At 37.8% G+C, this 12,760-nt stretch overlaps 1 protein-coding gene across 2 annotated transcripts in view; it reads right to left on the bottom strand.

Annotated features, from left to right (window-relative positions):
• Nucleotides 1–12,760, bottom strand: part of LOC135443742 (probable acyl-CoA dehydrogenase 6) — a 74,437-nt gene that overhangs the window by 28,357 nt on the left and 33,320 nt on the right. For both annotated transcript variants that reach the window (XM_064704328.1, XM_064704329.1), the window contains one exon: nt 1,048–1,177. In XM_064704328.1, coding sequence (XP_064560398.1) covers nt 1,048–1,177 — 130 coding nt within the window. The remainder of the gene's footprint in view (nt 1–1,047; nt 1,178–12,760) is intronic.

Here is a 12,760-nt window from a genome sequence, read left to right as displayed (position 1 = left end):
TTGTTGCATTACACAAAAAAGAAAACTTTAAGAAAAATCTGTAGTAGATGAGACCTCCAAAGTCACACATACAGCAAGATAAGCAAATGTCAAGGGAATAGAGCTTATATTCCAGATTCTTCAGTAGATTTACAGATATTTCCATTCAGAATGGGAAAAAAAAGTCAACAACCCCCTAAAAATTATCAAAAAATCCCTAAAATATTCATCTGAGTACAACTTCCCTTCTTGTATATCTGTTTAGTGCAGAGAAATTTCCAATTTCAACATAATTATTAGAATTTAATTCCTACCCTCATCTTCCAGAATTTTAGGTGTATCCATATTCCAGGGACAAACTGCTGGATCAGCCAGTTGCCCCACTCTAGTTTTAAGAATTTCTGTTCTAACACAGAATATCTGCAAAACTTCTTCATGAAGAAGTTGGTAACTTTTATTGGTGGAGGAAAAAACCATAACAAATCAGATTAAGAAAATGCAGAAGCCTAAATGATAGTAAGTGATTAAAATGGGAATACTGACATAGATGATGAGAAAAAGAAAAACTATTAATAGCCTAGAATGGGCATATTTAGGAAGCATGATATATGTGCTACAACTTTAGGACTGACACCTTGCAAAGCTGGAAAAAGAGCAAGTAAATTATAAAGCAGAATTAGACTGATCCTAATCCTTACAACTAAATGCAGCCTTGGTATTACTGCACTGGGATATAAGAAAAAAGACAAACACGAACAAACTGGATTCTGGAATTAATTTTTTTTCATTGATTGTGGTACCAATATTTCAAGTTTTTAAACATATCATCTACTACTCAACAAGGTTTATGTTTTAACATTTAATCAATATAACTCTAGCATCAAAAAAAAAAATAAAAAAGAGAAAGTATTTTCTCCCCTAAAGCAAACTGGGAGAAGTAGAGAGTAGTTTCTTTCCTCAGGCATTACTGAGTAGCAACTAGGCATTAAATCTACACAGTATTGTTTTTTGTTTTTTTCTACTCATGACAATTTAGTTTTAGGCTAAACCAAAGTTTCTGAAAATTACCTTGTAAGGGCAGGGGTAGCCATGCCCGCTTGCACTCCAATGGCCATGGGAATACCTCCACAACGGATACTTCCCAGCTCTTCTGCCACTGCAATATTATAGGAGAAGTCCAAACCCATGCCGCCATATTCTGAGGAAAAAACAAATCTGTGATTCTCATATTCTAGACTGGCATAAGCAACAAGAAAAACAGCAAAAAAAAGATGTTGTTACTGCAAGGATTTGCCAACTGCCATTTAACTGTTAATTTTTAAGTATTTGACAATTACCAGCTTCCCTTTCACAAAAGCAATACCACATTATTCTCTACAATATTGAGAATTGAATTGAGAATGACACCTGCTCTAATTATCTCTGTGCACATCAGGTCACCTCAGTATCCTACGTAGCCTCATTACTTTCACTGGAAACAACAGGAAGAAGTGACATGCTGTTTAAATTATACCAGAAAGCAAAATTATTCTTCCCAACAGCAAGGTCATATGAACAAATCCCACCACAAGGTAATAAGTGCTTTTATTTCCCCATGATAACACCTGACACCTGCTCTCATCACCCAGTGCAATCCTCTTTCTCAGACACAGCAGCCAAGTCAGCACGGAGTGTGACCACACACAGGTTGTGTTTCTATTCTAAATTACTGCTGTAGCTCAAAATTCATGTTAGACACAACTGCAGCACTGAATGCATTTTTTCCACACCCTGCAGCCGGTCTGTGCAGTGATTAAAGCACTCTTGTTCACAGGGAGCTGACAAGCTGGGGTGCCAGCTTGGTGCCTGCACAGCCCATTGCTGCCCCTCTCCCACCAGCATTCCAATCTGCAAAGTCAATTAAAGAAGAAATTATTCTCTACCTCATTCCCATGCCCAGTGCTGATAAACCCACTACATAGTGAAGCACAGAAAAAGGCTACATTGCTATGATGGATGAGGTAATTTTTAGCTGTGTTAAATAGCTTATAGTCCAAAGGAAACACGGTGAGAAAGTGAAGGTTAAGGTTACTACTTGACGTCATTAGTTGACTGAGCAGCTTTGATTAGACAATGCTGCCTCTTTTTTTTTTTTTTTTTTTTCTTTTAGCTCCTTTGAAGACCAGCTAAGAAAATTTCAAATAAATAGATACAAACCCTCACCCTCACACACACAATAAGGGGCAGATGACCCTTGCCTGTTTTCACTTGCTGACCTCAAACACTGAGCACACCCTTCACCGACCTGCTCTGAAGTTTTCAAAAAACACCATTAAATAAAGGTCAAAACACCACAGTGCATATAAACATGGGGCTTTGCATGCTATCATCTGTTTCCTAAACCCACAAAACCTATCTTTGTGCATCCTTTCTTTGCTGAAAGGAAAAACACAATAGGAAAAGCAAAGCATAATGTTTGGTTTCCAAAAAACATTTGTCCTTAGGTCATATGGAATAGTCTAGACTGTCAGAATTAAAAAACTGCTACTTCTCCAAACTTTTGCTTGAAAACAATGTTTCTTTAAAATACAAAATAAAATTCCTACTGGGAGCTTAAGCAGTACAATGAAACATCAGCAATATGGAAATGTGTTTAACATAACAGATAATCTAATTTTCTTGCCTTTTCACAGCCCCCATCAATAAATAAATGCTTTGAGGAGCAGTAATGTATGTGCCTGTAAAGGCAAGACTATTTAAAGATATCTGGCATGAGAGAGATTTTGCTAATCTGGAATGGATCTGTAGCAGAATTATAACAGATAACCTCAATTCTGGCACCTCACAAATCCTTTTCATTAGATTTTTTAAATTTTATTTTAAATCTGTCAATGCTTTTATCGTCAGACTACTGTTATTACTGATTTTATCTTTAGTTTTGTCTACCAGGCAGTTATATTCCCATCTTTCACTTAAATTTCACAGATCAAAACCTTAGTTTCTTTTGATTTATCCAAAGTAACTTCCCAGGAGGAATGTTATGCACAAAACTGACCCAACTTAGGCTACTTTATCCTAGTATCCAGCTTAGAGACATTCTTTGTCCATACCACAATCCATTGTATATTACCTCATAACAGAATCTTCTTGCTCTCATTTGAGATAAATTACTAAGCAGTACACTTTAAAAACAAAATACTGCAAAAGGCCAACTTTTAAAAGGATAAGAATGAAAGAATTTCTGACCAAAGGGAGTAAAGGAGCAGAATGAAGCTTTGGGAGCTGAAGGTGGAGAACGAAAGTCCCGCTGGGCAAAGAGATTACAAAATCCCAAGATTTTATAATCTCAGGATAGATAACACAAGAGACAACCACAGATGCAGACAGGAAGGGCAGAAGCAAATGGTAAAACCATTAATCAGACCACACCTAGGCTTTCATCAGTCCTGTTCCAGGAGCCAAGAAGTTAAAGTTTCATGGAGAAATGTGAGTGATTTGATAAACAATGATAGGGAATGTATTTTTGAGCCCCACATACTTGATCAAAGTGGAGACTGATTTGTCAGTTCAGTCTGTACCATTATTACCCTGGTAATCCAGGTAACTTGGGCTGTGGCTAACCACAGTTGTGTCCCATCTCTTTGGAGAACCAGCCCTCCACACTGAGCCACACCAAAAAAACTCCACATCAGGAATAACATACTATATTTAAATACTCACATGTAAAATATTTCTGGGGTAAATATTTCATTTTACTTTAAAATGTGATGAGGGACCTTTAGAGAATTGTTTGGCTACATTACCAATTTTAATCTGCAAGAAAATTAAAGTAACAAAGCACAAAGTAGACTAACCTAGGCAGAAATTCCAATGTACTATTGCCTTTATAGCTGAAAACAGGTAGAAAGAGGCAACTCAGCTATGTTCAAATTGTTACAGTTTTGATAATAGTACAATTTCCAGCTGTTAAATGGCCTAATATAATATCTTATCCATTGTCGGATTTCAGGTTCTTTTATGAACCAATTAAAATATAAGACCCAAAGCAGAGAGCACAGAAACATACAAATAAATAAAGATTTTGCACTGCAGCCCATGGGCAGGACCCAAGCTGCAGGAAGGAAAAAGTGTGAGGAGGAAGGAAGAGCAGAGAGGATGTGCTATGGACTGACTACAACCTCCCATCCTGCTGTGCTGCTTGGGGTGGGGAGTGAGGTAGATCAGTCAGGAAGGAAGGATGGAAGATGAACCTGGGAAGAGGATGGTGGAACATCTTGTTTTAATTTGCTGTTGCTTCTCACCACACAAATCTACTTTGACTGGCAGGAAATTAAAATAATTTTCCTCAGCCAAGTCTGCTTTTTGCTGTGATGGTAACTAGTGGCCAGTCTCCCCGACTTCCTCAACAGCCAGGCCTTGGCATTGTATTTTCTGCCCTGTCCTGTTGAAGAGGGGGACTGAGTTAGTGGTGGGCCAAGATGAACCCACCACACCATGGTCAGTATATTAACCTCTTCCTTTAAATTGGATTTCTGCTTTTCTACTCATCACCACCATCACATTATTTGAACACTCAGCCCACAAAAGCTCCTTATTTTATACAGACCAGCAAACTTTTACATGTCATGTTTGTAGATCCTGGCAGTGGGGAATCCAAAAGAACACAGTGAATCTTAAAAAACATTGGTTTTAAAAGATGCAAGTGTAAATTCTACTAAATCTGACAATTGAGGGTATCAGGAGTCTTACATGAATTTAGGGTAGACAGCACAAATGATGCCCAAAACTACAAATAAAAGAGCAAGACATGGTGTCTAGTTGCAGCAGGTCAAAATGGAAGCACTGGTGACAAGACCAGTTGGAAAAACAAAGGCACAGAAATTCTATGAAAAAGGAGTCATAAAGGAAAATGAGAAGCTGAAGTCTCTCATATAATCATTTCACTTTTGTGAAGACCAGAGCATTTCTTGCCACTTGTTCAACATCCCTGTTCAAATATGACTGTTCCATGATGAGATAGGCTTGAGGTCTCTAGTCAAAAATTTGTAAGAGTTTACATATGTCTCTATTTGGAATTTGCTTCTGAACCCCATCTAGTAGCTGATAGTGGGAATGACAATATCTGTAGTGAAAACAGTCTGTAAGTGAATTGAAGCAAGGTGAAACAGGTGGTCCTCACATTATTTTAAGCATGTAAGTGAGCCTGGATAAAGGGATGGTGATAGCACAATGCAGCTGTATCCAGAACTCCATGTTAAATTCTTAAACTTATATAATTTATCTTGTTTACATACTTTCCAAAGTTTCAGTGATGTGTATCTACACCAAAGAAAATCACTCAGTATTATTTCTACTCTGGCATCTACCTCAGTGCAAAAAAAACCCAAATATGTGGTCTCATATTTGTCAAAGACAAAGCATGAATCAAATCCCAGTTTGGAGATAGGTCTGAGAGACTTCTATATTTGACATTAGGATGACAAAGCTAATTGCTATTTTTCATCACAGCCAACAATTTTAAATCAACAGAAGCAAAATTTAAGTACTCAAACCTTGTTCACCCATCATAAATATGGTTCAAGAATTTCAACTCCAGAGAAGTACAAAGAGCGTTGAATCTATATAACTGCAAATGTCATCAGGTTGAACAGTACAGAAATCCATATCATAATTCTTTTCCTCTGCTTTATATTGAAGGGATTGAAAGAATTACCAAGGGTGTACTCTCTGTCTTGTGAAATTTCCCATAAATCCATTCTGAAAAGTTGAGACTGATGACGTTCAGAAAACGCCCCCTGCCTTCTTGGTTATTTGCATCTGGCTGGGTGTAGAGGAAAAAAACTCTCATTAAAAGTAACAGAAAAATTGTGAGTCCATTTTAGTCTTGTTGAGATTAAGACATATGTATTTTTGGGCTATCCTTTTTCCCCAGATCAATTCACCAAAAAAAATCAAAACAAAACAACAAACCAAAAAAACCAACAAAGAAAAAACCTCTAGACACAAATAAACCATTGTAACCGATGGAAAGTTCCTTTTAACAGATTACCTTAGTAAGAGAGACCAAACACCCCCAGTTTGAATGATTTTGTCCTAAACCAGGAAAAATTATAGTGCTTCATGATTTTATTTGGTTGATTCTAGAAAGATGATAGTCGCCTTCAGTACTTGCTCTCTCACAGAGCAAAAATTTCAAGACAGATAAGGACTTACTCTGCTAACCAAACTTTTAGTATCACTCATCACCCAGTAGCCCTTGGAAAAGGAAAAATATGGATTGGCTTCTCATTACTTTTCAAGCACTCATGGCTGGCACCACAAGTACAATCCCAAGAGCAATTAACAACACATAATGTGCGTTCCTGCAAAACTCCTTCTGTATTCTGTATTATTCTGTACTGTATTCTGTATTCTGTTCCTTCTTGGTACAGACGTCATCACAGTTGTCACCACAGAAACTAAATTTACTAAGGCAAATAAAGTGATTTGGTCTGTGCAGGACTGTTTCAGATTAAGACAGATCTACACTATAAAATAAAGGAAAAACTTCTCACACAGTGTAAGGATAAAAAGTTTCCTATAACACCACCACAAAATACCACAGCAGAACTTGGCAGTGCCTGCCACTGAGCAGATAAATACTGGCACTGAATAGATAAAGATAAATGCACCATAGAGACCTGGCCCCAGCTAGGGACAGCATGGACACATTTAAAAGGCTTCAAAGCTGTATAGGACACTTTAAAAAGCCAGAGCAGTATATTCTAAATCACCAAGCTGCCAACACCTGCACTTGCTACTCTCTAAAACATCCTCAAAAATTTGTAAGTTTTCTTCATTTTCTAAGTGGTTATGCAGAATCACCCAGTGACATTGAGTTAGTAATCACATTTGCATAAAACTTCAAACTCAGAAGATTATCAGAGCTCTTAAAAACAATATCACTCAAACCCCCAAAAATGTGTACAAACAATGTTATGGGGGAAGAAAAGCTAAGATGCCTGGTACAATAGAGTAAAATGTACACATGGCATTATAAGAAACATCAACAATGTAAAAGATGTAGTAGCCAAAAAAGAAAAGAGGAAAAAGAAGATCCAAAGTGCACACAGCCACAGGCACCAGCTATTGCATCAGCTCCAAGCCAGAGAAAAACTTTAAGCAACCCCTGGTCACATACTCCTCAGTTGCCTTTTGCCTGGAATTTTAAATGGAGTTTATTCCCCTGCCCCTCCTCCCCTCCCCCAGCCCTGATCCAACACCTGTTCCAAATAATTGGAATTTAATCGAAATAGCTTACAGCTTCTTCTTTAAGGTTAAAGAGCACAGATCTCAATTATTGTATATTTGAAAGTGTCAGTCAAACTAAATGCCACAGCATAAAGAAAACGAAATAAACACCAAACACACAGAAAAATGAAGTCAAGAAGTATAAAGGCTGACTATCACCCTTCATGAGCTCCAGTGGAAAAGCCATGCTGCTTCTCATGGGGATTCTCTTTGGGTCAGCTCATAAATCACAGAATGCATTTCAAGGATATCACCTTTGCAACCTGCCTGCTGCTTGAGATCAGTCAACCAGCAACAGCTCCCAGCCTCCTTACATCGAGCACACACATGCTTGCAGATGCTCAAGTAAATTCTCTGAGTCAGGCATATCTAGCAGTGAATGCTTCTCTCCAGCTTGAAGGTAGGCACCCTTCTGATGATCAGGCCACCCCTGCATCAAATCCTCCAACAACTGTCCACTGCAGTCCTCCTGACACAACTATAAGTCAGCCCTCAGAGGCACCCAAATCTGTCATCAGCATCTGTCAGGCCCATGTAAAATGCGTTCTTCTTCCCAAGAAAATGTCTGAACAGCTGCTCAGCTGTCTTAAACATATTTGTTCACATTGAACAGGTAATAATTAGTCGCACACCTGCACAAGGATGAAGCAGGTACGTCACATTTATGTGTTGCTGGTGCTTCTATTCAGGACTCATCCTCTCACATGGACTGCCACAAATTCCTACAAAAAGTTCATGCTACTCTGCAAATTTTCTTCCAGTAGGATCTTAAGTGTGAATGCACAAATAGATAGTATAAGGAACATACAGTAATGCACAGACATTCAACCATCCATAGGTCAACAGGGAAAGAAAATGGGAATTGACTTATCAATGGGTAACCAACAGACACCCCAAAGAACATATCCCAGTTTAAGCACAACAGAGAGATGAGTAACAGGACTGAATACAAGTATGTGCATTTGTAAGGAATTTTTAAAAGCTGGATGAAAAGGAGTCACTGTACTCGGTTTTGTAGCCCTCTACAAACAAAAAAGCAGACTTACTGCTTCATTTCTTTCAGGCATCCAATTACTTTGTTTCCTTTACGGTATCAGGATATACAGTCAATATTAAAAACATCATTCTGTTTCTTCTGAGTTCCAAATAAATAAATCAATTAAATAAGAACCAATACTAAGTGATTTAAGGATTACAGAATTATTACATTTGCTACTTACTAAAATTTCTATGCTAAGATTTAATATATAGACTAAATATTTATCAGTTGAAAGCTATGTTTCATTTTCTTCCCTACAAGATCTTTTATTCCAGTCCAAGATAATAAATCGCTTGTTGGAAATTCACATTTGTCTGATATGAAAACTTTAGACACTTAATATGTCACACCCAAAGACATAAATTTTACTAGCTCACACTTTGCAAAAATTGCAATCTACAACAATTTGCAATAACTTAAAAAAAAAATATTTCATAATGTGTGCAGTGAATAATGAAATAAACTTCGGACACGCTCTAGAGCTAGCCTGGCCAGCACAGAGGTTTTACTTCAGTAGCAGCAAACTTGGAACAGGAGTGCACTGCAGGAGGTTTCCACAGGAATTCCTGATCAGCACAGACTTAAAGGACTAAATGAATTTCCATTAGAATTTCCATTCATGGCTGACTTCCTAAGTCCTTGAGATGTTGGGTCAGATACTGAAAAAAGGTAACATGCCATCCCAGAATGCCTGCCACATTGCAAGTCAGCACAGTCCCAGCACAGCCACAGCCAACAGATTATTAAAGAGACATCCATCAAGTAATGCTGCAGCCAGAAGCACACCCTGTGTCACTAGATAATTTCCTTGTTTATAAATTCTCTTCAGCTGGCAACATCTGCCTCTGCATGCTGACACAGCCTTCAGCGTGGGCAGGGCTGGGGCCACCAGTCCCACAGCTCCTTGTCTCTGGCAGCTCCCAACCACTCACCCTGTGGACAGCCCATCCATCATGCTGGAACCTCCACAGGTTCCAATTCCCAAGGACAGCAGAAACCAAAGGAGACCACCTCCTGTATTTGTGATTGCTGAGAAACCTGGCTGCTTTTGAAACTGCTTTCTGCTAGCAAAAGCAAAGCAATAAAAAAGTATTTCTAGCTCTGAGCAATGGATTGTGGTGAGCTCTTCAAGACAAAACCCAAATTTGCAGTTTTCCAGGAAAGGCAATGGGTTTGATCTCAAACAGGGAACAAAAGTCAAATAAAAATTAAACAATCCAATTTTTAAAACAGTAAATTGTATGCCTCTGTCAGGTGACCTTAGTTTTTTTTTTAAAGACACACAAAGGAAAGATCACAATAAAAACCATTTCTGGGGTAAAAATGAAAGCACTTTTGCAATGTCAGAACAATGCCTTTCCGTTCTTTTTCTCCAATATAGTCAACATTTCAGTAAAACTGATATGTTTCCATGCTTTCTCTATTCTTGATAATTTTAATGTAGAAAAAATTTCATTGACAACTTTTATTTGGTTTAAGGAATGTGGATAAATGTTTTAAGCCATATTCTAGAGCTGCAAATATCTGGCTCAGTTCTCATTTTTGCCTAGGATTCTGTGTGCATCCTTGTCTTAAAGATTTGTCAACCAGACCATATAATGAAACAGATTATTCCTCTCTGTTTCTAGAAGAGCTGACACAACAGGATTCTGATCTGAACTGCTATCTCCAGTGTGAAATGTGCTATCTACTATTTTTATTTATGCTGATGTTGTAGGGTGTGCTTTGTATGTGTTACTGGCCAAAAAAAAAAAGGATTTTCAGTATAGTGCAAGCATACCACCAAAAAAAAAATTCCCCATTCAGTATTATTGTCTTCAAAAGAACCTTCTGCTCAGAGTGTTATATTATTTCCATAAGAATTTCATCACACAATGTTGTCTCCTCCAAGAAATTATTATTGATCAGGATTATATTTTTTCTTCTTATAGATTTAGTTCTGAAATCAGTAACAAATCAGCTTGCAAAGCAATGAAAAGCAGGTTGTTCCAAGAGAGAATAACAGCACCCTGCTGCAGACCAGATAAAATGATATTACAGTTTGCAATTAAAATCACATCAAGCTGCCTATTACACAGTTCCCAGTGTGACACACTGGGGTCCACAGCATACCTAGAAATTAATCCAGGGCAGAAGGGAACAATGACATGGCTAAAGGTATCTGTAGAAGACTGAGATGAGTTCAGAAAACCAACAAAACCTCCTCCCCAGAATATCCCTGTCACCTGCCTTGATTCCCAATCCTACCTGAATTATAATTAATGATCCTAAGAATTCATGCACCCAGTAGTTAAGTGCCCTTTTACTATACAGTTTAGCTGCAATTTTTTACAACAGAAATTGAATATAGATTTATCCATAGCAAATTAAAGTCTGCAGTAAGGATGCATTTGCACCATTTGCTATTTAAACACTTAAGACTAAAGTCAGACCTCTCCCAGTTATGAATATTTACAGACCATTCAGGAAACCAAGAAGGGTTCCCTTCTCATCTCAGTAATTTACTTTTATAAGTAGCTATACAACTAATTTTATTTACAATTCTTGTTCCCAAAATATCATTCTAGAGTTACATAGCAATAAATGTGTATTTTTATTCAACATACTGAATATGTGGTCTCATAGTAAATTTGTGAAGGAATTAAATTTCATTGCTTTCTCCAATAAATTCTGAAAGGCAAATTATATTAAATCAACATGTGCATTGTATTGTTATGGGATGTTCCTGAAATTGAATTTAAAATATTTATATTTTAAAATAAGAGAAGCAAAACGATTTTTATTGAGGGAATAAAACCCCCACCTTCTTCATAGAAATTCAGAAATTATTCCAGGAGATATTTAAAAAACAATCTTAAAAGTATTGGCAAATACCTGAATAATTATCTTCATGGCTCAATAATCTAGCCAATAACACACCTTCCTTTCAAATTAAAACAAACAAATAAACAAACAAACAGGAAAACAACAACAAATGAGGGAGGCTGGAGTCCCCTCCACCTTGCACCTCCCAAGGACATAGATTTTCCAGTCACCATGATTTTCCTATCTCTCCCACACATCTACATGTAGACAACAAGTGGGAATAATGGGGGAGGAAAAAGTAGCCTTTCATGCAGGAAAAAGCTTTTGTCAAAACTATACATTACCACTAATTTTAATTGGTCTTGTATGAAGGACTTTCTATTAGATCCATCTAATTGCAAAGAATTTTTAAAGCACTTGCAACCATCCATCAGACACCTGGTGTTTATACAGTGTTATGTGTTTCTAAATGAGTAACTGAATCATCTGAAATAAAAAATAAATACCATGCAATTTATTGACAAGTAGTATAAGAATCTCCAGAAACAAAACACACATTTAGAAAATTATTTTAATATACTAAGGCTCCTTGTCATGTTTTTGAGTTACATAACTCAACATCTCATAAGAAGCACTATTTTAGCAGGACAATCACTAGTCACAAACTATTTGCCTAATTTTCACATCCATCCTCTATTACTGCAGGCTTCTGTGGTCACGAGACCCCAGTGGGCAGCACAGGCCTGTAAGAAAGGGAACTGAAGAGGATTTTATTACCATAGGCACCTTTTATCACAGTTAGCCATCTCACTGTGCAGCCACTGTAAGTAAGATTGCTGATGAATCCTTTGTTTCATGTGGTCTCCTGGACATTTCTGTTCAGAGAGAGAAATATTTTCCACCATCTCCTAGTTACTCTTAAACAACATCTCCAAAGAGCTTGCAGATAAGCTTTCCAGTATTTCAGAGGCACCCAAAGGAGGTGCTGGGCTAAATTAGTTTCCTCATTTATGGGCAGCACATGACACGGGAGGTGGCTGAGACTGTGGGGATCATCCTGATGACACACTAAGAGCCCATTGCTGCTGGACCCTTGCAGTTCCCCGACAGCTGAGACACTGTGGGCTTTCCATGCTGCACACCAGAGGCAGCAGATGGGCAGATGTCTGTCCTGGAATGGTTCTGGCTAAAAATGCATTTCCAGCACACATCTGGTATCTCACAGTCATGCAAAATACAACACGATCAACATCTCTGAGTACCCTTAGTCTGGTGGAGACACTGATCCCACACTGACTCAGACTGTCTTTATAAACTGCCCAAGAGCCAGGAGAGCTGTTCAAGGGTGCAAAGCTGCTTTTTCATCAGTGTTAGCATGGTCAAAGTGCAGAGTGAGATGCTGAAGAAACAAAGTGCTATATAAGCACCTGTAACGTGACCCATTCTGAAGCTTCTGCAATGTCTCAGACAAAACTATAATAAATGTATTACAATTTACAAGCTTCATGATCCTGAGCATACTGCACATCCTTTCAGTGCTGCATTATTATAATCCTTTTCCTCCTTAAGAACAATTTGCTAACTCATTATGATTAATCCAGTGCATAGCATCTCTCAGCATGAGGTAGGCCCAAACTGAGTGATTCTGGCAACAGCAAATTAATGGTG

This window comes from Zonotrichia leucophrys, chromosome 2 (assembly GCF_028769735.1).
Source record: "Zonotrichia leucophrys gambelii isolate GWCS_2022_RI chromosome 2, RI_Zleu_2.0, whole genome shotgun sequence".
Taxonomy (NCBI): Eukaryota; Metazoa; Chordata; class Aves; order Passeriformes; family Passerellidae; genus Zonotrichia; species Zonotrichia leucophrys.
This window is presented reverse-complemented; position numbering and strand designations above follow the sequence as displayed.